At 42.4% G+C, this 27,330-nt stretch overlaps 1 long non-coding RNA gene, 1 pseudogene and 4 gene segments (V, D, J or C); 5 read left to right on the forward strand and 1 right to left on the reverse strand.

Annotated features, from left to right (window-relative positions):
- Positions 1 to 27,105, reverse strand: LOC129040742 (uncharacterized). The gene is made up of 6 exons (XR_008503720.2): positions 26,015 to 27,105; positions 22,538 to 22,642; positions 18,211 to 18,315; positions 13,883 to 13,987; positions 9,524 to 9,628; positions 1 to 528 (listed from the first exon to the last, which is right to left on the reverse strand). It is a non-coding gene; the product is annotated as an uncharacterized LOC129040742 (long non-coding RNA).
- On the forward strand, positions 5,827 to 6,543 carry LOC129040740 (probable non-functional T cell receptor gamma variable; annotated as a pseudogene).
- On the forward strand, positions 9,965 to 10,836 carry LOC129040741 (T cell receptor gamma variable 4-like). The segment is given in 2 exon segments: positions 9,965 to 10,194; positions 10,310 to 10,836. Coding segments are annotated over 2 exon segments (570 nt in total).
- On the forward strand, positions 14,370 to 17,091 carry LOC129040736 (T cell receptor gamma variable 5-like). The segment is given in 2 exon segments: positions 14,370 to 14,551; positions 14,668 to 17,091. Coding segments are annotated over 2 exon segments (603 nt in total).
- On the forward strand, positions 18,650 to 19,555 carry LOC129040739 (T cell receptor gamma variable 5-like). The segment is given in 2 exon segments: positions 18,650 to 18,879; positions 18,996 to 19,555. Coding segments are annotated over 2 exon segments (603 nt in total).
- Positions 23,000 to 23,884, forward strand: LOC129040737 (T cell receptor gamma variable 3-like). The segment is given in 2 exon segments: positions 23,000 to 23,208; positions 23,325 to 23,884. Coding segments are annotated over 2 exon segments (603 nt in total).
- Positions 27,106 to 27,330: the final 225 nt, after the last annotated feature.

The raw sequence follows: 27,330 nt of genomic DNA on the forward strand, positions 1-27,330 counted from the left end.
GCCAAGATTTTGGAATTTGTTAGACTTCAGTTGAAATCCAGGCTCCATTATTTACTCGTCAAATGACCTTGAAGAGTTTAACCTTTTTAAGATTCCAACTCTCTCATCTGTGAAATGTGGTTGATTATCTCTCCTTTGGAGTATTATTATAAGAATTAAATTGTGGTAAAGACTAGCTTAGATATCATTTAGTTTAGAAATGAACAAGTTGGCACAATCCCCGGCCCCAGGAGATGAATGGTGTATCCAGGGTAAAGGTTATAATTGCCACGTACAGTGACTTTCCCAAGGACATACAACCTCTAAGTGGCAGTGCTTGGACTTTTATTCTGTCTTTTCCAAAGCAATACATTCTTGGAGCTAAAAGTTCTCAGGTCAAACTCTCCAAAGTGTCCCTATTTGGCAGCTCCATCTTGAGAAGTAACCTCTCCCTTGCGCACACTCTTCGTGGGATTGCATTGTTGGCTGCTCATCTTGGGCTGAGGCCCATGACCGGACCATTCCCAGGGCACCAGGCGGCCACAGGGCCTGTGGGAAGAGCAGGAAGGAAGTGAGGCTTTGGCTGAGGTTTCTGGGACACACTTAACTTTCCTGGAAACAGTGCCTGACACCGCCTGGCCACAGCACCGGCAGGAGATGCTGCTGTTTTATGGGAACATGCAGGGCCCAGTGAGCAGCACAGGACACAGGAACATAAACTGGGGACCCTTCATCCATCCACTCTGGCTTTGTATCTTCTCCATTATCCACTCCTATTTTAGCCCAGGATGATCAGTGACGATGTGCATGAGTTACTCATTCCCATCTATGCCCCAGCCCAGACTGAGCATATAAAAACCCTGTTCTTTGCAGAATTTTTCATTTTTCCTTTTAATTTTCTATGGAAAGAACACACATTATATAATTCAGCCTTGTTGACACCCTTATAATAGCCTTCTAAACTACACACCTGTTCATTTATCCCATCCAAATATACATATATTTGATACAGGGTCTCACTCTATTGCCCAGGCTGGAGTGCAGTGGCGTGATCACAGCTCACTGCAGCCTTGACCTCCCAGACTCAAGTGATCCTCCCACTTCAGCCTCCCGAGTAGTTGGGACTACAGGCGTGTGCCATCACATGCAGCTAAATTTTTGTATTTTTTGTAGAGACTGGGTTTCACCATGTTGCTCAGGCTGGTCTGGAACTCCTGGGCTTAACTGATCTGCCTGCCTCGGCCTCCCACAGTGCTGGGATTACAGGCATGAGCCACCGTGCCCAGCCTCATCGATACACATTCAATGCCTACTATGTTCCAGGCCTTGTGCTGTGTGCTCTTGATACTGAGGTGTGTGCCCCCTTAAGCTCATTGAAAACACTATTGACCTGCGTCACTGCGGTCACAAAGTGATACAGAGAGCCCAGACAACCGTTTAGAGGCGAGGAAATTCTAATAATTCATGGTAAGCAGATTGTTTCCCATAGTGTCGCTATGGAACATCTCACAGCAGACTGAAATAGAAATATAAGCAATTGTCTGTGTACTAGAACTTTCTCCCCAAGGCAGTGCTATTTTTTAAACAACTCTTCTATCATCATCATAATTCTGACCTCTTGATATGTAATGGTACAATTATGAGGAGAAGCAGAAGAACATTTACATCTGTGAGTTTGCACCTCTCTCCCACCATAGCGAGCAGATCACACCCTCAGGACGCCAGAAGACTGGCAAGGAGGACTTGATAGGGATGAAAGGAGAGACAGAAGAGGGGACAGAGTGTTAATATGAAGACGGAGAGGGCGTGATATAGAGACCGTGACGGCAACAGAAAGTAGAAAATTGAAGAGGGACAGAGAGCAGAGTGGAAGTGAGAAGGAAAGAAAATGACTAGGACAGTGGCCATACAGGCAAAAAGAGCGAGAGACAGAGACACATGGAGAGGTATAGTTCTCTATCATGGCGGGGAGAGAGAGAGAAAACAGAGAAAGAAATACAAAACACAGAGAGAGGGTGAGAGACAGAGGGACAGAGAGATAGAGAGAGAGGGAGGGAAGATGGAGAGAGAGAAAACAACAGAGAAGAGAGAGAGACTGTGATATAAATATAACGACAGGGAGAGGGACAGTGATGGAGGGAGACAGAGAAATAGGGAAAGATACAAGAAGAGAGAACTGGAGTTAGGGGGAGAGATAGGGAGAGAGAGAGAACGATAGACCTGTGGAGACAGAAGCATACACGTGGACACACAGAGTGCGGCAGTGTTAGGAAGATAGAGATAAATATACAGAAATAGTGGTAAATATTGAGATAGAAAAATATATATAAAGAGAAAAAAGAAAGAAATATGCATATTTATATATTGTAAAAAATAATATATCAATGTATTTATACATGTATAATATGTTATATATAAAATATTATATATATTTCTATACAAAAAATTAGCCGGGCGTGGTGGCGGGCACCTGTAGTCCCAGCTACTCAGGAGGCTGAGGCAGGAGAATGGCGTGAACCAGGGAGGCAGAGCTTGCAGTGAGCCGAGATTGCGCCACTACAGTCCAGCCTGGGCGACAGAGCGAGATTCCGTTTCAAAAAAAAAAAAAATATGTATTTCTAGCTTTCCTTTTCTCTTTATATATTCTGTCTGTCTGTCTATCCATACTATTGCCACAATAACGCCATGTAGCAAATATCCCAAACTCAGTGGCTTAGCACAATAATCATCTACAAATTCTTACAAATGCGTAGGTTTGCTAGACTGTTCTGCTGATCTAAACCAAGCTCATCTGATCTTGGCTGGGCTTGGCCACATGTCAGGCAGCTGCTGGGTTAGCTGGGAGGAGGACTGCCTGGTCAAAGTGCCTGGGTCCGAATAAATCAGCTCCACTACACACAGGGTTTCATCCTCCAGAAGGCTAGCCTGGATTTATTCTAATGACAATGACAGAAAGCAAAGAGCTAGCAGAAGCACATCAGGCCACTTGAAGCCTCAGTTCAGAACTGGAGGCCTATGAGTTCTTTTGTATTTAAAAAAAAAAAAGGCGGGGGGAACAAACGGCGCCTCTTAATTGAAGGAGCTTTGAATTATCAAGAATGAGTTCCACTTCTGGAAAATTTGCAGTGAGCCCACGCTGCCTTGTTTGGCTCACAAATGCAACTATGAACCCTGAATCTGAGGACTTTGAAAAATAAATGATAGCAAGTCAATTGGAGGAGGAAATCGGAAAGTGAAGCACTATGAATTCACAGTAAGTTTCTTATTTATTTTTCCTCAATTATCCCCTGGCCTGTACTCAGATAATCAGAGTATATGTACAAAGATAATCTGAAATGCAGAACTGTACACCAGGTGAGGACAGAGAGAAAGGGGGACTCTCTGTGGTCAGAGAGCCCTGGTTTTCTGTTTTTCGTCCTTTTCCATTCTCTCGCAGCCCCCAGGCAATCTGAGTGGCAGTGGCAGCAGCTATGGTGAGCCAGGAGCCTAAAACTCTTAGGACAGGGATCCTTCTCTCTGACCAGGGAAGCTGTGGCCCTGAGAAAGAATCCTGGTGGTTTTTGTTCTCTGTCCTCTCACTACTTGGCCCTGGAGGGAGACACAATGGTGGGAAATGCAGTGTATTAAAGCCACACCTGTCTGGCCAGAGGACTGGAGGGGCATTTCCTGTGAACTAGAAAGTATCGCAGAGCTTGCAGAGAGAAAGAAGATTAAGAAAGAAACATCATGCAATGATGTCTGGACTCCTGGGCTCACCCACTAGCTGTGCATGCATAAACATGACCCTAAACAGCTCCAAATCCAAAGGCCTTGCAAACTGAAGCAGGAGTAGGCACTGCCCAGGTCCTAGAATGGCCACTGGGTGGCGCACACACAGGACAGGTCTGACAAGTACTGCAAAGGCTGGAAAACGGAACCGACTGGAACTGCCCACCAAACACCAGTAGGAAGTTGTAATCCCTAACTGCGTCAGTTGCCTGCTAACAAAAAAAAATCCTTCCACATTCTGTGTAATATTTAAGCAATGCCCAGAGCTCTATAACATGATATTCAAAGTGTGAGGGATTTAATCCGAAATTACTCCGCATGTGGAGGATAAGGAAAATCTTAGCATCTCCAAACGGAAAAGCCAAACAACAGATGCTAATCCTGACATGACACAGGTGTTGGAATAACAAACACTTTAAAGGAGCTATTGTGACCACAGAAAGAAATGGAAAGAGAGAAGGAGAGAAAGAGGTAGAAAGTAAATAGATAGGAGAGATACAAGTAGAGAAATAGAAAAAGAGATGAATAGAGATAGGCAGATAGAGTGACAGAAATATAGAGATATGAAGAGAGAGAGTAAAAACAGGAGCACTAAAGCAAAATAGAGGAGACTGAGAGCTGTAAGAGGGAGCTGCAGGAGGAAAAATGTAAAGGGGTGAACAACAACGGGACAGAGAAAAAAGAAATATGAACATAAAGATGGAGATGGAAGGACATAATGATAGAAAGCAACGCAGGAGATAGAGAAATAGAATAGTAGAGAGAGAAATGGAGCCAGTGCACATGAACGCTATAAAGCAATTCATGGTAGTTGTCTAAATTCAATATATCATTACGGTTGCATAATGCTAATATTCTCATTTTAACATTTCTCCTAAATTTATCGGTTGTAATACTTCCACAAAAGAACTTTCATTCGGTCAGGCACAGTGGCTCACACCTGTAATCCCAGCACTTTGGGAGGCCGAGGTGGGTGGATCACTTGAGGTCAGGAGTTCAAGACCAGTCTGGCCCACATGGTGAAACCCTGTATCTATGAAAAATATAAAAATTAGCTAGATGTGGTGGCGCGTGCCTGTAATCCCAGCTACTTGGGAGGCTGAGGCAGGAGAATTGCTTGAACCCAGGAGGTGGAGATTGCAGTGAGCCGAGATTGTGCCACTGCACTCCAGTCTGGGCCACAGAGCGAGACTCTATCTATCTAAAGAAAAAAAAAACAACAAAAACTTTCATTCTTAAGCTCTGTGGTATTCTGAAATGTTTGTACAGAAATGGCAAGGTAAATGTTTGATTATTTTCTTTTCTGTTTTCAGAATGAGATGGTGTCTTAGCAACCTCCAGAGGAGACTTTATTTTGCTATGTTTTTCAAGAATTTCTGTAGGTGTTATTCTTTTGGTGCTTAAAATGTCCTACCGATGGTTAGTGAGAGCCACTGCTGTTGTTTTTCTTTGAGTAGAGTCCAAGGCAAACCAACATGCCTGACCCTCAGTCCTGTTAATAAAGCAGGCTCAAGCCTTCTCAGAATGGCCCTGGGTGGACTTGCAAATGTGGACTTGCAAATGTGAAAAGGAAGGTAGTTCAGGGCCCTAATCAGAAGCTTCCTGGCAGGACCAGGTCCTAGCAGCTGCGTTGGCTGCTGCAACTCTGAAGTCCAGGGTGTGAGCCTGCTGTGGGACTGCACTCTCCCAAGGGCCATGACCAGCTGGCACCAGGGTCAGCTTCCCCCACATCTGCACTCCCTCTGCTGTGGGCCTGAGCTGTCCATGCCCCTGGCTCTCTCCTGCAGAGGGCCTGCTCTCAGCTGCCACAAGAGGGCGATGGAGAACGGGCCTGAGCAGAGAGGCAGGAGCTCCTCTGCAGGTCCTCCCAGGAACCAACCCTTCTGGGAGGAAGGCTTGGGAGTCCCCTAAGACACATCCTCAGTCACTTCTCCCTGCTTGTGACTCAGGAAGACCAGCTCCTCCTACTGTCTTCTGTGCTAGGGATCACTTCCTTGTTGAGTGGGACCTGAGTTTTGAGAGGATCTTCTGCTCCTCTTCATCTGGGCCCTTTCCTTCCAAGGCCCCAGAGAGGAAGGCATGCGGTGGGCCCTAGCGGTGCTTCTAGCTTTCCTGTCTCCTGGTGAGTGCGCTGCCTACAGAGAGGCTCACAGGTTTTGTTTTGTTTTGTTCTTTTCTTCTTTTGCAAGGAACGCCATACTAAGAAATGCCTCATTATATTTTGTGTTGTTCCCATTGCAGCCAGTCAGATATCTTCCAACTTGGAAGGGACAACGAAGTCAGTCACCGGCCCGACTGGGTCATCTGCTGAAATCACCTGTGATCTTCCTGGAGCAAGTACCTTATACATCCACTGGTACCTATACCAGGAGGGGAAGGCCCCACAGCGTCTTCTGTACTATGAACCCTACTACTTCAGGGTTGTGTTGGAATCAGGAATCAGTCCAGGAAAGTATGACACTGGAAGCACAAGGAGCAGCTGGAATTTGAGACTGCAAAATCTAATTGAAAATGATTCTGGGGTCTATTACTGTGCCACCTGGGATGGGCACGGTGATTCAGACCTGTCCTACACCACACTGAAAATCTGCCTGTAGTTGCTTCTGGTACATAAGATAGACCAGCCAACTCTCATTTCCTGCCCTGAATTTACTGTTTTCTGTACAAAGAGAAACACAGCTTAACTCCTGATCTCCCCTGCAATATCACACTCCCCTGGCAGCAGCTGCACCCTGTTCCCCACCCTCCCCCAGGACTTTCCTGAAGACCAAGCTGCCACCTCCAGGCCTCAGCTAAGCAGCCTGGCTGAGAGCAAGGTTCTCTCAGCTCTCCTAGAACATGGCGAAGGCCCACTCACTCTGCTTCCTAGGACGGACAGGTACAGCTAGGGTCCAGCTGTGAAGCAAGACATTTTGGACAAAAATGGGAAGGGTATTTATACTGAATCATACATCCAATAATGGTCCAGAGATCGCAGCTGAGAGTGGTGCTTATTCCTTATGTCTATAACAATATAAGCAATACTATAATGACCACTAAAACACTAGGCCAATATATGCAGTTCAACATTCTCTCTCTCTGCCCTCCCTTTTATTCTCACTCTCCTTTCTTACTTCCATGCTTGCTTTTATCATTTTTCTCTCTCTCCCTCCCTCCCTCCTTTCCTTCCATCCCCCCCACCCTCCCACCCCCCACTTCCTTCTGTCCATTCTGTTCACTTTCCTTCCTTCCTTCCTTCCTTGCTTTTCTCTCTCTTTCTCTCCTTTTTGGGTACATAATCAGAATACTTTTTCCACAAAATCATTTGAAATAATTTTTCTCTATGTGTTCATGCCAACATTGATATAGCTACTTTAATTGTTCAGTTTTCATTTTTATATTTTGAAAATGTGCGTATTATTTTGCTTTGTTTCATATCTGTTTTGTATATATAAAACATTTACATGGAACTGAAGTCAAAATTATAAAAGATGATGCATTTGAAGATTTTAGCTTCCATTGTAGATTCCTCATTCCTCTTTTCTCCCTGACACTATAGGTAACAATATTTTTACCAGTTTTCTTGAACTTTTTCACTCTGTTTGTCATAGTGCAGTATGTATCAATTCTATTTCAATGCCATATTTAGATTTTTGTTCGTATATTTGGTTTTCATGCATTTTAATCAATCTTATATTTTCCCATGTCTGGATTGTGTGTCTTACTTCTAAAGGTGCACATACTTCATAAGTATGCATAAAGAAGTCCATATCATTTATTTGAACGTTTTTATGCATTGATTATTTAATGATGGCATCACTGATCTATCAGGAATTTTTATACAATAATTACTGTATTAGTCATAATAATACTGGCCAGGCCCGGTGGCTCATGCCTGTAATCCCAGCATTTGGGTAGTCCAGTCATTAGGATCACTTAGGCCGGGAGATTGTGACCAGCTTAGCCAACATGGTGAAACCCTGTCTCTACTAAAAATACAAAAAATTAGCCGGCTGTAGTGGCGCACACATGTAATCCCAGCTACTTGGATGCTGAAGCAGGAGAATCTGTAGAGCCTGGAAGGTGGAGTTTTCAGTGAGCTAATATCACACTACTGCCGTCCAGTTTGGGCAACACAGTGAGACTCTGTCTCAAAAAGACTAATAATAATAATAATATTGGTGGTAAATATGGATACTGACATTCTTGTAGTTAATGTACTAAGCACATTGCATGCATATTTTATTTAATCTACACAGAAACTTCATTAAGGTTTAAAGTACTGTTGAATGTAACATTAGAAATTGGGGGGTTAATTAACATTCCCTAAGTCATATGCTTCAACTTGATAATGATTGCAATCCAAGCTCTGTGGTTCCGAAAATGAGATTTGTTAATTCAGTTTGCATTCCCTCATCTTTGGGAGTACCAGCATTATTTCACAAATTTATAGGTCATTTACAGTTCTTCTTTTGTGAATCGCCTTGTCATACTCTGTGCCTATTCTTCTTTTGGAGGATTAATTTTTTCTTATTAGTTTGCAAAAGTTAATATACACTATTTTAAAGATACTGACCCTTTATCAAATGTGTTGAAGATATTTCCCCTCATTTGTTATTATTTACATTTGGCACCTTTTGGTGAATTGAACTTTGAAAAAAAAGCATTAAAATCTATCAATTTTTCTAGGGTGTCTAGTTTGATGTCAAGCTTAGAAAGGCCAATCTCACCTAGAATTTCTATGCAATTCATCATTGTTTAGGTATAATGGTTTTGTTTTTATTACAACTAAATCACTATTTGTATCTGGTAAGGTAGAAATGCAATAATATTTGTTTCCATATGGTAAGTCAATACCCAAAAGAGAACTTATAAAATAATTGACTATTTCCTTGTGGATATTAACATATCACTTTATCACATGATAAAATATTACATACATGTGGCTCTCTTTCTGCATTTTCCACTGTGTTCCATGAATCTTGTCATTCTACTGCCAGTATTGCCCTCTCTTCAGCACTGTAGCTTTATAGTTCTTTTCACATTCTGATGAAGTTCCTCTCATTATTTTTTTGTTTTAAGAATTTTCTGTGCATTCTAGTGTGATCTCAATCCTCTCTCCCTTCCCATTTTTAAACGGTGAGACTTCAGTCCAGCAAGACTTTTTCATGCTCCAAGGCAGGCAAGCTTCCCTCCTTCATAAGGATCCCAGAACTCAGCTTTCAGAGCTGCTCCTACAGCAGCCTCATGTCCTGCGCGTGTGCTCCAGAGGCAGAGGGAGACCAACCGGAGCCCCCTCCCTTTCCCATTCTCAGCTGAGATGACAGCAGAAACTGAATTCTCTGAGGTAGCCCAACACAACAACCAAGAGGGACACTGTTCTACATCTCATTATGCATATTTCAAACATGTGTCTCTATATACTTCTTACAGAGGTGGTGATAATCTGCGTATGCCTTACTGAATTTTCACAATAATATTACTGTACTTGTTTTGTCCCCTATATTTCCATCTGTGAATCCAGGTGCACTGCACATATTAGTCTGCTTTCTGAGGGTAGGGATGACAAATAAAATGTACAATACCGGGGGAATTGGAAGTTCAGATAAATAACAAGTTTTTAGTTTAAGTATGTTCCAAATATTGCATGACATGGCACCCAATACTACTTTAAAAACAAACAAGCAAACAAACAAATTCACACTCCTACTTTAATGAACAAAAATCCTCTAATAAGGAGGTCACACCCACAGGATTACAGGTACCCCGCCCCTCCCACACACACCCACATATTTACCTTAGAGCAGAGTCCAGGACACACCAACACACATGATCCTCAGTCCTTTTAATAAAGCACGTTCAACCCTTCTCAGAGTGGCCTTGAGTGATTGCCTCCATGTGTCTGCAGATGCGAAAAGGAAGTTGGTTCAGGGCCCTAATCAGAGGCTTACTGTCAGGACAAGGTTGTGGCATCAGCATTAGCTGCTGCAACTCTGAAGGGCAGGGTGGGAGCCTGCTATGGGACTGCCCCCTCCAAGGTGTGAGCCTGTTAATTCCAGGGTCAGCTTCCCCAACATCTGCAGTCCCTCAGCTGGAGGCCTGAGCTCTCAATGCCCCTGCCTCCTTTCTGCTCTGGGCCTGCTCTCAGCTGCCACAAGAGGGCGCTGAAGAACGGGCCTGAGCAGAGACGCAGGCGCTCCTCTGCAGGTCCTCCCAGGCACCATCCCTTCTGGGAGGAAGGCTTGGGAGTCCCCTAAGACACATCCTCAGTCACTTCTCTCTGCCTGTGTCTCAGGAAGACCAGCTCCTCCTACTTTCTTCTGTGCTAGGGATCACTTCCTTGTTGAGTGGGGCCTGCGTTTTCAGAGGATCTTCTGCTCCTCTTCATCGGGTCCCTTTCCTTCCAAGGCCCCCGAGAGGAAGGCATGTGGTGGGCCCTAGCGGTGCTTCTAGCTTTCCTGTCTCCTGGTGAGTGTGCTGCCTACAGAGAGGCTCATGGGTTTTGTTTTGTTTATTTTCTTCTTTTGCAAAGAGTGCCATACTAAGGAATTCCTCATTATATTTTGTGTTGTTCCCATTGCAGCCAGTCAGAAATCTTCCAACTTGGAAGGGAGAACGAAGTCAGTCACCAGGCCGACTGGGTCATCTGCTGAAATCACTTGTGATCTTCCTGGAGAAAGTACCGTCTACATCCACTGGTACCTGCACCAGGAGGGGAAGGCCCTACAGCGTCTTCTGTACTACGACTCCTACAACTCCAGAGTTGTGCTGGAATCAGGAATCAGTCCAGGGAAGTATGATACTTACGGAAGCACAAGGAAGAACCTGAGATTGATACTGCGAAATCTAATTGAAAATGATTCTGGGGTCTATTACTGTGCCACCTGGGATGGGCACTGTGATTCAGATCCGCCCTACACCACACTGAAAATCTGCCTTGTGGCTGCTTCTGGTACACAAGATAGAGCCGCCCCCTCTCATTTCCTGCCACCAAATTTACCGTGTGCTGAACAAGAGAAACATTGCTTAACTCCTGATCTCCCCTGCAATATTACACTCTCCTGGCAGCAGCTGCACCCTGTTCCCCACCCTCCCCCAGGACTTTCCTGAAGACCAAGCTGCCATCTCAGCTAAGCCTCAGTGAAGCAGCCTGGCTGAGAGCAAGGTTCTCTTAGCTCTCCTAGGACATGGGAGAGGCCCACTCACTCTGCTTCCTAGGACAAACGGGTACCCCTAGGGTCCAGCTGTGAAGCAAGATATTTTGGACAACAAATGGGAAGGATATTTATACTAAATTGTGTATCCCATCATGATCCAGAAATCACAGCTGAGACTGGTGCTTATTCCTTATAACAATATAAGCAATACTATAATGACCACTGAAACACCACGCCTAGGTATGCAGTTGAACATTCTCTCCCTCTGCCCTCCCTTTTATTCTCTCTCTCTTTTTTCTTAATTCTTTGCTTTCTTTTATTATTTTTCTCTCTCTCCCTTCCTCCCTCCCTCCATCCCTCCCTCCCTCCTTCCCTCCCTCTCTCCCTCCCTCCTTCCTTCCCTTCCTCTCTTCTTTCCTTCCATCCATTCTCCTTCCTTTGTTTTCCTTCCTTCCTTCTTTGTTTTTCTCTTTCTTTCCTTTTTGGGTACATAATCAGAATACTTTTTCCACAAAATCATTTGAAATAATTTTTCCCTATGTGTTCATGTCAACATTGATATAGCTAGTTTAATTGTTCAGTTTTCATTTTTACATTTTGGAAATTTGGTGTATTACTTTGTTTTGTTTTATATCTTTTTATATATATAAAACATTTACATGGAACTGAAATCAAAATTATAAAAGATGATGCATTTGAAGATTTTAGCTTCCATTGTAGATTTCTCGTTCCTCTTTTCTCCGACGCTATAGGTAACAATATTTTTGTCAGTTCACTTGAGCTTTTCACTCTGTTTGTCATAGCGGAGAATGTATTGTTTCTATTTAAACGCCATATTTATATTTTCGTTCTGATATTCGGTTTCTATATATTTTAATCAATCTTATATTTTCCCGTGTCGGGATTGTGTGTCTTACTTCTAAAGGTGCACATACTTCATAAGTATGCATAAAGACGTCCATATCATTTATTTGAATGTTTTTATGCATTGATTATTTAACGATGGCATCACTGATCTATCAGGAATTTTTATACAATAATTACTGTATTAGTCATAATAATACTGGCCAGGCCCGGTGGCTCATGCCTATAATCCCAGCATTTGGGTAGTCCAGTCGTTAGGATCACTTAGGCTGGGAGATTGCGACCAGCTGAGCCAACATGGTGAAACCCTGTCTCTACTAAAAATATAAAAAATTAGCCAGCTGTAGTGGCGCACACATGTAATCCCAGCTACTTTGGATGCTGAGGCAGGAGAATCTGTAGAGCCTGGAAGGTGGAGTTTTCAGTGAGTAATATCACACTACTGCAGTCCAGTTTGGGCAACAGAGTGAGACTCTGTCTCAAAAAAATTAATAATGATAATAATAATATTGATGGTACATATGGGTACTGACATTCTTGTAGTTAATGTACTAAGCACATTACATGCATATTTTATTTAATCTACACAAAAATTTCATTAAGGTTTAAAGTACTGTTGAATGTAACATAAGAAATTGGGGTGTTAATTAACATTCCCCAAGTCATCTACTTTAATTTGATAATGATTGCAATCCAAGCTCTGTGGTTCCGAAAATGAGATTAGTTAATTCAGTTTGGATTCCCCCATCTTTGGGAGTACCAGCATTATTTCACAACTTTATAGGTCATTTATAGTTCTTCTTTTGTGAATCGCCTTGTCATACTCTTTGCCTATTCTTCTTTTGGAGGATTAATTTTTTCTTACTGCTTCCTAAGAATTAATATACACTATTTTAAAGATACTGACCCTTTATCAAATGTGTTGAGGATACTTCCCCTCATTTGTTATTATTTACATTTGGCACCTTTTGGTGAATTGAACTTTGAAAAAACAGCATTAAAGTCTATCAATTTTTCAGGGTGTCTAGTTTGATGTCAAGCTTAGAAAGGCCAATCTCACCTAGAATTTCTATGCAATTCATCATTGTTTAAGTCTAATGATTTTGCTTGTATTACAACTAAATCACTATTTGTAAGTAAGGTAGGGTAGAAATGCAATAATATTTGTTTCCATATGGTAAGTCAATACCCAAAAGAGAACTTATAAAATAATTGACTATTTCCTTGTGGATATTAACATATCACTTTATCACATGATAAAATATTACATACATGTGGCTCTCTTTCTGCATTTTCCACTGTGTTCCATGAATCTTGTCATTCTACAGCCAGTATTGCCCTCTCGTCAGCACTGTAGCTTTATAGTTCTTTTCACATTCTGATGAAGTTTCTTTCATTATTTTTTTGTTTTAAGAATTTTCTGTGCATTCTAGTGTGATCTCAATCCTCTCCCTTCCCATTTTTAAACCGTGAGACTTCAGTCCAGCAAGACTTTTTCACGTTCCAAGGCAGGCAAGCTTCCCTCCTTCACAAGGACCCGAAAACTCAGCTTTCAGAGCTGCTCCTACAACAGCCTCATGTCCTGCATGTGTGCTCCAGAGGCAGAGGGAGACCAACCGGAGCCCCCACCCTTTCTCATTCCCAGCTGTGATGACAGCAGAAACTAAATTCTCTGAGCTAGCCCAACACAACAACCAAGAGGGACACTGTTCTACATCTCATTATGCATATTTCAAACATGTGTCTCTATATACTTCTTACAGAGGTGGTGATAATCTGCGTATGCCTTACTGAATTTTCACAATAATATTACTGTACATGTCTTGTCCCCTATATTTCCATCTGTGAATCCAGGTGCACTGCACATATTAGTCTGCTTTCTGAGGGTAGGGATGACAAATAAAATATACAATACCCGGGGAATAGGAAGTTCAGATAAATAACAAGTTTTTAGTTTACGTATGTTGCAAATATTGCATGACATGGCACCCAATACTACTTTAAAAACTAACAAGCAAACAAACAAACTCACACTCCTACTTTAATGAACAAAAGTCCTCTAATAAGGAGGTCACACCCACAGGATTACAGGCACCACCCCCCCGCCCACCACACACACACAGACACATATTTACCTTAAAGCAGAGTCCAGGACACATCAACACACATGATCCTCAGTCCTTTTAATAAAGCACGTTCAACCCTCCTCAGAGTGGCCTTGAGTGGTTGCCTCCATATGTCTGCAGATGCGAAAAGGAAGTTGGTTCAGGGCCCTAATCAGAGGCTTCCTTTCAGGACAAGTTTCTGGCATCAGCATTAGCTGCTGCAACTCTGAAGGGCAGGGTGGGAGCCTGCTATGGGACTGCCCCCTCCAAGGTGTGAGCCTGTTAATTCCAAGGTCAGCTTCCCCAACATCTGCAGTCCCTCTGCTGGAGGCCTGAGCTCTCAATGCCCCTGCCTCCCTTCTGCTCTGGGCCTGCTCTCAGCTGCCACAAGAGGGTGATGAAGAACGGGCCTGAGGAGACACAGGAGCTCCTCTGCAGGTCCTCCCAGGCACCACCCCTTGAGGGAGGAAGGCTTGGGAGTCCCCTAAGACACATCCTCAGTCACTTCTCTCTGCCTGTGTCTCAGGAAGACCAGCTCCTCCTACTTTCTTCTGTGCTAGGGATCACTTCCTTATTGAGTGGGGCCTGAGTTTTCAGAGGATCTTCTGCTCCTCTTCATCTGGTCCCTTTCCTTCCGAGGCCCCCGAGAGGAAGGCATGCGGTGGGCCCTAGCGGTGCTTCTAGCTTTCCTGTCTCCTGGTGAGTGTGCTGCCTACAGAGAGGCTCACAGGTTGGGTTTTGTTTTGTTTTCTTCTTTTGAAAGGGGTGCCATACAAAGGAATACCTCATTATATTTTGTGTTGTTCTCATTGCAGCCAGTCAGAAATCTTCCAACTTGGAAGGGGGAACGAAGTCAGTCACCAGGCCGACTAGGTCATCTGCTGAAATCACTTGTGATCTTACTGTAACAAATGCCTTCTACATCCACTGGTACCTACACCAGGAGGGGAAGGCCCCACAGCGTCTTCTGTACTATGACGTCTCCAACTCAAGGGATGTGTTGGAATCAGGTCTCAGTCCAGGAAAGTATTATACTCATACACCCAGGTGGTGGAGCTGGATATTGATACTGCGAAATCTAATTGAAAATGATTCTGGGGTCTATTACTGTGCCACCTGGTACAGGCACAGTGATTCAGACCTGCCCTACACCACACTGAAAATCTGCCTTGTGGCTGCTTCTGGTACACAGGATAGAGCTGCCTGCTTTCATTTCCTGCCACCAAATTTACTGTATTCTAAACAAGAGAAAGACAGCTTAACTCCTGATCTCCCTCCTAATATCACACTGTCCTGGAAGCAGCTGCACCCTGTTCCCCACCCCTCCCCCAGAACTTTCCTGAAGACCAAGCTGCCATCTCCAGGCCTCAGCTAAGCAGCCTGGCTGAGAGCAAGGTTCTCTCAGCCATCCTAGGACATGGGGGAAGTCCACTCTCTCTACTTCCCGTGACAGACAGGTACAACTAGGGTCCAGCTGTGAAGTCAGATATTTTGGATGGCAAATGGGAAGGGTATTTATACTGAACCATGTATCTAGTCATGGTCCAGAGATCACAGCTGAGAGTGGTGCTTATTCCTTATGTCTATAACTATATAAGCAATACTATAATGACCACTAAAACACCACGCCTAGGTATGCAGTTGAACATTCTCTCCCTCTGCCCTCCCTTTTATTCTCTCTCTCTTTTTTCTTACTTCTTTGCTTGTTTTTATTTTTCTCTCCCTCCCTAACTCCCTCCCTCCCTCCCTCTGTCCATCCTTTCCTCCCTCCCTCCCTTGTTTCCTTCCATCCATTCTCCTTCCTTTTTTTCCTTCCTTCCTTCCTTGCTTTTCTCTGTCTTTCTTTCCTTTTTGGGTACATAATCAGGATACATTTTCCACAAAATCATTTGATATAATTTTTCTCTATTTGTTCATGCCAACATTGATACAGCTAGTTTAATTGTTCAGTTTTCATTTTTACATTTTGGAAATTTGTTATATTACTTTGTTTTGTTTCATATCTCTTTTGTATATATACAACATTTACATGGAACTGAAGTCAAAATTATAAAAGATGATGCATTTGAAGATTTTAGCTTCCATTGTAGATTTCTCATTCCTCTTTTCTCCCTGACCCTATAGGTAACAATATTTTTGTCAGTTCACTTGAGCTTTTTCACTCTGTTTGTCACAGCAGTGTATGTATTGTTTCTATTTCAATGCCATATTTATATTTTCGTTCTGATATTCGGTTTTTATACATTTTAATCAATCTTACATTTTCCCATATCTGGATTGTGTGTCTTACTTCTAAAGGTGCACATACTTCATATGTATGCATAAAGAATTCCATATTATGTGTTTGAATGTTTTTATGCATTGATTATTTAATGATGGCATCACTGATCTATCAGAAATTTTTATACAATAATTACTGTGTTAGTAATAATAATACTGGCCAGGCCCGGTGGCTCATGCCTGTAATCCCAGCATTTGGGTAGTCCAGTTGTTAGGATCACTTAGGCTGGGAGATTGCGACCAGCTTAGCCAACATGGTGAAACACTGTCCCTACCAAAAATACAAAAAATTAGTGGTGCACACATGTAATCCCAGCTAGTTTGGATGCTGAGGTAGGGAATCTCCAGAGCCTGGAAGGTGAAGGTTTCAGTGAGGTAAGATCACACTACTACAGTCCAGTTTGGGCAACACAGCGAGGCTCTGTCTCAAAAAAATTAATAATAATAATAATATTGATGGTACATATGGATACTGACATTCTGGTAATGTACTAAGCACATTACGTGCATATTTTATTTAATCTACACAGAAACTTCATTAAGGGTTTAAAGTACCGTTGAATGTAACATAAGAAATTGGGGGGTTAATTAACATTCCCTAAGTCATATATTTTAATTTGATAATGATTGCAATCTAAGCTCTGTGGTTCCGAAAATGAGATTTGTTAATTCAGTTTGCATTCCCTCATCTGTGGGAGTACTAGCAATATTTGACAACGTTATAGGTCATTTATAGTTCTTCTTTTGAGAATTGCCTTGTCATACTCTTTGCCTATTCTCCTTTTGGAGGATTAATTTTTTCTTATTGGTTCGTACGAATTAATATATACTATTTTAGAGATACTGACCCTTTATCCAATGTGTTGACGATATTTCTCCTCATGTGTTATTATTTACATTTGGCAACTTTTAGTGAATTGAACTTTGAAAATAAAAAAAACAATAAAATCTATCAATTTTTCTAGGGTGTCTAGTTTGAGGTCAGGCTTAGAAAGGCCAATCTCACCTAGAATTTGCATGCAATTCATCATCATTTAAGTCTATTGATTTTCATTTTATTACAACTAAATCACTATTTGTAACTGGTAAGGTGGAAATGCAGCAATATTTGTTTCCATATGGTAAGTCAATACCCAAAAGAGAACTTATTAAATAACTGACTATTTCCTTGTGGATATTAACATATCACTTTATCACATGATAAAATATTACATACATGTGGCTCTCTTTCTGCATTTTCCACTGTGTTCCATGAATCTTGTCATTCTACTGCCAGTATTGCCCTCTCTTCAGCACTGTAGCTTTATAGTTCTTTTCACATTCTGATGAAGTTCCTCTCATTATTTTTTTGTTTTAAGAATTTTCTGTGCATTCTAGTGTGATCTCAATCCTCTCCCTTCCCATTTTTAACCATGAGACTTCAGTCCAGCAAGACTTTTTCACGTTCCAAGGCAGGCAAGCTTCCCTCCTTCACAAGGACCCGAAAACTCAGCTTTCAGAGCTGCTCCTACAGCAGCCTCATGTCCTACATGTGTGCTCCAGAGGCAGAGGGAGACCAACCGGAGCCCCCACCCTTTCTCATTCCCAGCTGTGATGACAGCAGAAACTAAATTCTCTGAGCTAGCCCAACACAACAACCAAGAGGGACACTGTTCTACATCTCATTATGCATATTTCAAACATGTGTCTCTATATACTTCTTACAGAGGTGGTGATAATCTGCGTATGCCTTACTGAATTTTCACAATAATATTACTGTACATGTCTTGTCCCCTATATTTCCATCTGTGAATCCAGGTGCACTGCACATATTAGTCTGCTTTCTGAGGGTAGGGATGACAAATAAAATATACAATACCCAGGGAATAGGAAGTTCAGATAAATAACAAGTTTTTAGTTTACGTATGTTGCAAATATTGCATGACATGGCACCCAATACTACTTTAAAAACAAACAAGCAAACAAACAAACTCACACTCCTACTTTAATGAACAAAAATCCTCTAATAAGGAGGTCACACCCACAGGATTACAGGCAGCACCCCCCCACCCACCACACACACACAGACACATATTTACCTTAAAGCAGAGTCCAGGACACATCAACACACACGATCCTCAGTCCTTTTAATAAAGCACGTTCAACCCTCCTCAGAGTGGCCTTGAGTGGTTGCCTCCATGTGTCTGCAGATGCGAAAAGGAAGTTGGTTCAGGGCCCTAATCAGAGGCTTCCTTTCAGGACAAGTTTCTGGCATCAGCATTAGCTGCTGCAACTCTGAATGGCAGGGTGGGAGCCTGCTATGGGACTGCCCCCTCCAAGGTGTGAGCCTGTTAATTCCAAGGTCAGCTTCCCCAACATCTGCAGTCCCTCAGCTGGAGGCCTGAGCTCTCAATGCCCCGGCCTCCCTTCTGCCCTGGGCCTACTCTCAGCTGCCACAAGAGGGTGATGAAGAACGGGCCTGAGGAGACACAGGAGCTCCTCTGCAGGTCCTCCCAGGCACCACCCCTTCTGGGAGGAAGGCTTGGGAGTCCCCTAAGACACATCCTCAGTCACTTCTCTCTGCCTGTGTCTCAGGAAGACCAGCTCCTCCTACTGTCTTCTGTAGTAGGGATCACTTCCTTGTTGAGTGGGGCCTGAGTTTTCAGAGGATCTTCTGCTCCTCTTCATCTGGTCCCTTTCCTTCCGAGGCCCCCGAGAGGAAGGCATGTGGTGGGCCCTAGCGGTGCTTCTAGCTTTCCTGTCTCCTGGTGAGTGTGCTGCCTACAGAGAGGCTCACAGGTTGGGTTTTGTTTTGTTTTCTTCTTTTGAAACAGGTGCCATACAAAGGAATACCTCATTATATTTTGTGTTGTTCCCATTGCAGCCAGTCAGAAATCTTCCAACTTGGAAGGGGGAATGAAGTCAGTCACCAGGCCGACTGGGTCATCTGCTGAAATCACTTGTGATCTTACTGTAACAAATGCCTTGTACATCCACTGGTACCTACACCAGGAGGGGAAGGCCCCACAGCGTCTTCTGTACTATGACGTCTCCAACTCAAGGGATGTGTTGGAATCAGGTCTCAGTCCGGGAAAGTATTATACTCATACACCCAGGAGGTGGAGCTGGATATTGATACTGCGAAATCTAATTGAAAATGATTCTGGGGTTTATTACTGTGTCACCTGGTACAGGCACAGTGATTCAGACCTGCCCTACACCACACTGAAAATCTGCCTTGTGGCTGCCTCTGGTACACAGGATAGAGCTGCCCGCTTTCATTTCCTGCCACCAAATTTACTATATTCTGAACAAGAGAAAGACAGCTTAACTCCTGATCTCTCTCCTAATATCACACTGTCTTGGCAGCAGCTGCACCCTGTTCCCCACCCCTCCCCCAGAACTTTCCTGAAGATCAAGCTGCCATCTCCAGGCCTCAGCTAAGCAGCCTGGTTGAGAGCAAGGTTCTCTCAGCTCTCCTAGGACATGGGGGAGGTCCACTCTCTCTACTTCCTGTGACAGACAGGTACAACTAGGGTCCAGCTGTGAAGTGAGATATTTTGGATGGCAAATGGGAAGGGTATTTATACTGAACCATGTATCCAGTCATGGTCCAGAGATCACAGCTGAGAGTGGTGCTTATTCCTTATGTCTATAACAATATAAGCAATACTATAATGACCACTAAAACACCACGCCTAGGTATGCAGTTGAACATTCTCTCCCTCTGTCCTCCCTTTTATTCTCTCTCTTTTTTCTTACTTCTTTGCTTGTTTTTATTTTTCTCTCCCTCCCTAACTCCCTCCCTCCCTCCCTCTGTCCATCCTTTCATCCCTCCCTCCCTTGTTTCCTTCCATCCATTCTCCTTCCTTTTTTTCCTTCCTTCCTTCCTTGCTTTTCTCTGACTTTCTTTCCTTCTTGGGTACATAATGAGAATACATTTTCCACAAAATCATTTGATATAATTTTTCTCTATTTGTTCATGCCAACATTGATACAGCTAGTTTAATTGTTCAGTTTTCATTTTTACATTTTGGAAATTTGTTATATTACTTTGTTTTGTTTCATATCTCTTTTGTATATATACAACATTTACATGGAACTGAAGTCAAAATTATAAAAGATGATGCATTTGAAGATTTTAGCTTCCATTGTAGATTTCTCATTCCTCTTTTCTCCCTGACCCTATAGGTAACAATATTTTTGTCAGTTCACTTGAGCTTTTTCACTCTGTTTGTCACAGCAGTGTATGTATTGTTTCTATTTCAATGCCATATTTATATTTTCGTTCTGATATTCGGTTTTTATACATTTTAATCAATCTTATATTTTCCCATATCTAGATTGTGTGTCTTACTTCTAAAGGTGCACATACTTCATATGTATGCATAAAGAATTCCATATTATGTGTTTGAATGTTTTTATGCATTGATTATTTAATGATGGCATCACTGATCTATCAGAAATTTTTATACAATAATTACTGTGTTAGTAATAATAATACTGGCCAGGCCCGGTGGCTCATGCCTGTAATCCCAGCATTTGGGTAGTCCAGTTGTTAGGATCACTTAGGCTGGGAGATTGCGACCAGCTTAGCCAACATGGTGAAACACTGTCCCTACCAAAAATACAAAAAATTAGTGGTGCACACATGTAATCCCAGCTAGTTTGGATGCTGAGGTAGGAGAATCTCCAGAGCCTGGAAGGTGAAGGTTTCAGTGAGGTAAGATCACACTACTACAGTCCAGTTTGGGCAACACAGCGAGACTCTGTCTCAAAAAAATTAATAATAATAATAATATTGATGGTACATATGGATACTGACATTCTGGTAGTTAATGTACTAAGCACATTACGTGCATATTTTATTTAATCTACACAGAAACTTCATTAAGGGTTTAAAGTACCGTTGAATGTAACATAAGAAATTGGGGGGTTAATTAACATTCCCTAAGTCATATATTTTAATTTGATAATGATTGCAATCCAAGCTCTGTGGTTCCGAAAATGAGATTTGTTAATTCAGTTTGCATTCCCTCATCTGTGGGAGTACTAGCAATATTTGACAACGTTATAGGTCATTTATAGTTCTTCTTTTGAGAATTGCCTTGTCATACTCTTTGCCTATTCTCCTTTTGGAGGATTAATTTTTTCTTATTGGTTCATACGAATTAATATATACTATTTTAGAGATACTGACCCTTTATCCAATGTGTTGATGCTATTTCTCCTCATGTGTTATTATTTACATTTGGCAACTTTTAGTGAATTGAACTTTGAAAATAAAAAAAACAATAAAATCTATCAATTTTTCTAGGGTGTCTAGTTTGAGGTCAGGCTTAGAAAGGCCAATCTCACCTAGAATTTGCATGCAATTCATCATCATTTAAGTCTATTGATTTTCATTTTATTACAACTAAATCACTATTTGTAACTGGTAAGGTAGAAATGCAGCAAGATTTGTTTCCATATGGTAAGTCAATACCCAAAAGAGAACTTATTAAATAATTGACTATTTCCTTGTGGATATTAACATATCACTTTATCACATGATAAAATATTACATACATGTGGCTCTCTTTCTGCATTTTCCACTGTGTTCCATGAATCTTGTCATTCTACTGCCAGTATTGCCCTCTCTTCAGCACTGTAGCTTTATAGTTCTTTTCACATTCTGATGAAGTTCCTCTCATTATTTTTTTGTTTTAAGAATTTTCTGTGCATTCTAGTGTGATCTCAATCCTCTCCCTTCCCATTTTTAAATGGTGAGACTTTAGTCCAGCAAGACGTTTTCACGCTCCAAGGCAGGCAAGCTTCCCTCCTTCACAAGGACCCTAAGAACTCAGCTTTCAGAGCTGTTCCTACAGCAGCCTCATGTCCTACATGTGTGGACCAGAGGCAGGGGGAGACCAACTGAAGCCCTCTCCTTTTCTCATTCCCAACTGTGATGACAGCAGAAACCAAATTCTCTGAGCTAGCCCAACACAACAACCAAGAGGGACACTGTTCTACATCTCATTATGCATATTTCAAACATGTGTCTCTATATACTTCTTACAGAGGTGGTGATAATCTGCGTATGCCTTACTGAATTTTCACAATAATGTTACTGTACTTGTTTTGTCCCCTATATTTCCATCTGTGAATCCAGGTGCACTGCAGATATTAGTCCGCTTTCTGAGGGTAGGGATGACAAATAAAATATACAATACCCGGGGAATTGGAAGTTCAGATAAATAATAAGTTTTAGTTTAAGTATGTTGCACATATTGCATGACATGGCACCCAATACTACTTTAAAAACAAACAAGCAAACAAACAAACTCACACTGCTACTTTAATGATCACAAATCCTCTAATAAAGAGATCACACCACAGGATTACAGGCACACACCCCCCCCCCCCCCACCACACACACATATTTACCTTAAAGCAGAGTCCAGGACACACCAACACACATGATCCTCAGTCCTTTTAATAAAGCACGTTCAACCCTCCTCAGAGTGGCCTTGAGTGGTTGCCTCCATGTGTCTGCAGATGCAAAAAGGAAGTTGGCTCAGGGCCCTAATCAGAGGCTTACTGTCAGGACAAGGTTGTGGCATCAGCATTAATTGCTGCAACTCTGAAGGGCAGGGTGGGAGCCTGCTATGGGACTGCCCCCTCCAAGGTGTGAGCCTGTTAACTCCAGGGTCAGCTTCCCCAACATCTGCAGTCCCTCAGCTGGAGGCCTGAGCTCTCAATGCCCCTGCCTCCCTTCTGCCCTGGGCCTGCTCTCAGCTGCCACAAGAGGGCGCTGAAGAACGGGCCTGAGCAGAGAAGCAGGGGCTCCTCTGCAGGTCCTCCCACGTACCACCCCTTCTGGGAGGAAGGCTTGGGAGTCCCCTAAGACACATCCTCAGTCACTTCTCTCTGCCTGTGTCTCAGGAAGACCAGCTCCTCCTACTTTCTTCTGTGCTAGGGATCACTTCCTTGTTGAGTGGGGCCTGAGTTTTCAGAGGATCTTCTGCTCCTCTACATCTGGTCCCTTTCCTTCCAAGGCCCCCGAGAGGAAGGCATGCGGTGGGCCCTAGCGGTGCTTCTAGCTTTCCTGTCTCCTGGTGAGTGTGCTGCCTACAGAGAGGCTCACAGGTTGGGTTTTGTTTTGTTTTCTTCTTTTGAAAGGGGTGCCATACAAAGGAATACCTCATTATATTTTGTGTTGTTCCCATTGCAGCCAGTCAGAAATCTTCCAACTTGGAAGGGGGAACGAAGTCAGTCACCAGGCCGACTAGGTCATCTGCTGAAATCACTTGTGATCTTACTGTAACAAATGCCTTGTACATCCACTGGTACCTACACCAGGAGGGGAAGGCCCCACAGCGTCTTCTGTACTACGACGTCTCCACCGCAAGAGATGTGTTGGAATCAGGTCTCAGTCCAGGAAAGTATTATACTCATACACCCAGGAGGTGGAGCTGGATATTGAGACTGCAAAATCTAATTGAAAATGATTCTGGGGTCTATTACTGTGCCACCTGGGACAGGCACAGTGATTCAGACCTGCCCTACACCACACTGAAAATCTGCCTTGTGGCTGCTTCTGTTACACAAGATAGAGCTGCCCCCTCTCATTTCCTGCCAACAAATTTACTGTATTCTGAACAAGAAAAAGACAGCTTAACTCCTGATCTCCCTCCTAATATCACACTGTCCTGGCAGCAGCTGCACCCTGTTCCCCACCCCTCCCCCAGAACTTTCCTGAAGACCAAGCTGCCATCTCTAGGCCTCAGCTAAGCAGCCTGGCTGAGAGTAAAATTCTCTCAGCTCTCCTAGAACATGGGGGAGGTCCACTCTCTCTGCTTCCTATGATAGACAGGTACCACTAGGGTCCAGCTGCGAAGTGAGATATTTTGGACTGCAAATGGGAAGGGTATTTACACTGAATCATGTATCCAGTCATGGTCCAGAGATCACAGCTGAGAGTGGTGCTTATTCCTTATGTCTATAACAATATAAGCAATACTATAATGACCACTAAAACACCAGGCCTAGGTATGCAGTTGAACATTCTCTCCCTCTGCCCTCCCTTTTATTCTCTCTTTTTTCTTACTTCTTTCCTTGTTTTTATTTTTCTCTCCCTGCCTAACTCCCTCCCTCCCTCCCTCCCTCTGTCCCTCCTTTCCTCCCTCCCTCCCTTGTTTCCTTCCATCCATTCTCCTTCTTTTTTTCCTTCCTTCCTTCCTTGCTTTTCTCTGTCTTTCTTTCCTTTTTAGGTACATAATGAGAATACATTTTCCACAAAATCATTTGAAATAATTTTTCTCTATTTGTTCATGTCAACATTGATACAGCTAGTTTAATTGTTCAGTTTTCATTTTTACATTTTGGAAATTTGTTGTATTACTTTGTTTTGTTTCATATCTGTTTTGTATATATAAAACATTTACATGGAACTGAATTCAAAATTATAAAAGATGATGCATTTGAAGATTTTAGCTTTCATTGTAGATTTGTCATTCCTCTTTTCTCCCTGACACTATAGGTAACAATATTTTTGTCAGTTCACTTGAGCTTTTTCACTGTGTTTGTCATAGTGGAGTATGTATTGTTTCTATTTCAATGCCATATATATATTTTCTTCTGATATTCGGTTTTTGTACATTTTAATCAATCTTATATTTTCCCATGTCTGGATTGTGTGTCTTACTTCTAAAGGTGCACATACTTCATAAGTATGCATAAAGAAGTCCATATCATTTATTTGAACGTTTTTATGCATTGATTATTTAATGATGGCATCACTGATTTATCAGGAATTTTTATACAATAATTACTGTATTAGTAATAACAATACTGCCCAGGCCTGGTGTCTCATGCCTGTAATCCCAGCATTTGGGTAGTCCACTCGTTAGGATCACTTAGGCTGGGAGATTGCGACCAGCTGAGACAACATGGTGAAACCCTGTTGCTACAAAAAATACAAAAAATTAGCCAGCTGTAGTGGTGCACACATGTAATCCCAGCTACTTTGGATGCTGAGGTAGGAGAATCTCCAGAGCCTGGAAGGTGAAGATTTCAGTGAGCTAAGATCACACTACTGCAGTCCAGTTTGGGCAACAGAGTGAGACTCTGTCTCAAAAAAATTAATAATGATAATAATAATATTGATTGTACATATGGGTACTGACATTTGGGTAGTTAATGTACTAAGCACATTATGTGCATATTTTATTTAGTCTACACAGAAACTTCATTAAGGATTTAAAGTACCGTTGAATGTAACATAAGAAATAGGGGGCTTAATTAACATTCCCTAAGTCATATACTTTAATTTGATAATGATTGCAGTCCAAGCTCTGTGGTTCCGAAAATGAGATTTTTAAATTCAGTTTGCATTCCCTCATCTTTGGGAGTACTAGCATAATTTTACAACTTTATAGGTCATTTATAGTTCTTTTTTTGAGAATCACCTTGTGATACTCTTTGCCTATTCTTCCTTTGCAGGATTAATTTTTTCTTATTGGTTCGTAAGAATTAATATATACTATTTTAGAGATACTGACCCTTTATCCAATGTGTTGACGCTATTTCTCCTCATGTGTTATTATTTACATTTGGCAACTTTTAGTGAATTGAACTTTGAAAAAAAAATAAAATCTATCAATTTTTCTAGGGTGTCTAGTTTGATGTCAGGCTTAGCAAGGCCAATCTCACCTAGAATTTGTATGCAATTCATCATCGTTTAAGTCTATTGATTTTCATTTTATTACAACTAAATCACTATTTGTAACTGGTAAGGTAGAAATGCAACAATATTTGTTTCCATATGGTAAGTCAATACCCAAAAGAGAACTTATTAAATAATTGACTATTTCCTTGTGGATATTAACATATCACTTTATCACATGATAAAATATTACATACATGTGGCTCTCTTTCTGCATTTTCCACTGTGTTCCATGAATCTTCTTATTCTACTGCCAGTATTGCCCTCTCTTCAGCACTGTAGCTTTATAGTTCTTTTCACATTCTGATGAAGTTTCTCTCATTATTTTTTGTTTTAAGAATTTTCTGTGCATTCTAGTGTGATCTCAGTCCTCTCCCTTCCCATTTTTAAACCGTGAGACTTCAGTCCAGCAAGACTTTTTCACGCTCCAAGGCAGGCAAGCTTCCCTCCTTCACAAGGACCCTGAGAACTCAGCTTTCAGAGCTGTTCCTGCGGAAGCCTCATGTCCTCCACATGTGCTCCAGAGGCAGAGGGAGACCAACCAGAGCCTCTTCCCTTTCTCATTCCCAGCTGTGATGACAGCAGAAACTGAAAAATTTGAGTTAGGACAACACGACAACCGAGAGAGACAGTGTTCTACATCTCATTATGTATATTTCAAACATGTGTCTCTATATACTTCTTACAGAGGTGGTGGTAATCTGTGCATGTCCCACTGAATTTTCACAATTATATTACTGTACTTGTTTTGTCCCCTATATTTCTATCTGTGAATCCAGGTGCACTGTGGATCTCACCACTTTCTGAAGGTAGGGCTGATTATAAAATATACAATACCCAGGGAATTTGGAAGTTCATATATATAACAAGTTTTTAGTTCAAGTATGTTCCAAATATTGTATGACCTGGCACCCAGTACTACTTTAAAAACAAACAAGCAAACAAACAAACTCACACTCCTACTTTAATGAACAAAAATCCTCTAATAAAGAGATCACACCCACAGGATTACAGGCACCCCCCCTCCCCCAACATACACACATTTACCTTAGAGCAGAGTCCAAGACCCACCAACACACATGATCCTCAGTCCTTTTAATAAAGAACATTCAACCCTTCTCAGAGCGGCCTTGGGTGGTTGCCTCCAAGTGTCCTTGCAGTTGTGAAAAGGAAGTTGGTTCAGGGCCCTAATCAGAGGCTTCCTGGCAGGACAAGGTCCTGGCATCAGCATTGGCTGCTGCAACTCTGAAGGGCAGGGTGTGAGCCTGCTGTGGGACTGCCCCCTCCTAGGGCTGGGCCTGCTGACTCCAGGGGTCAGCTTTCCCCATATCTGCACTCCCTCTGCTGGAGGCCTGAACTCTCCATGCCCCTGGCTCTCTCCTGCAGAGGGCCTGCTCTCAGCTGCCACAGAGGGTGCTGCAGAACTGGCCTGAGCAGAGAGGCAGGAGCTCCTTTGCAGGTCCTCCCAGGCACCACCCTTCTGGAAGGAAGGCTTGGGAGTCCCCTAAGACAC

The sequence above is a fragment of the Pongo pygmaeus genome, chromosome 6, assembly GCF_028885625.2.
Source record: "Pongo pygmaeus isolate AG05252 chromosome 6, NHGRI_mPonPyg2-v2.0_pri, whole genome shotgun sequence".
NCBI classification, from domain to species: domain Eukaryota; kingdom Metazoa; phylum Chordata; class Mammalia; order Primates; family Hominidae; genus Pongo; species Pongo pygmaeus.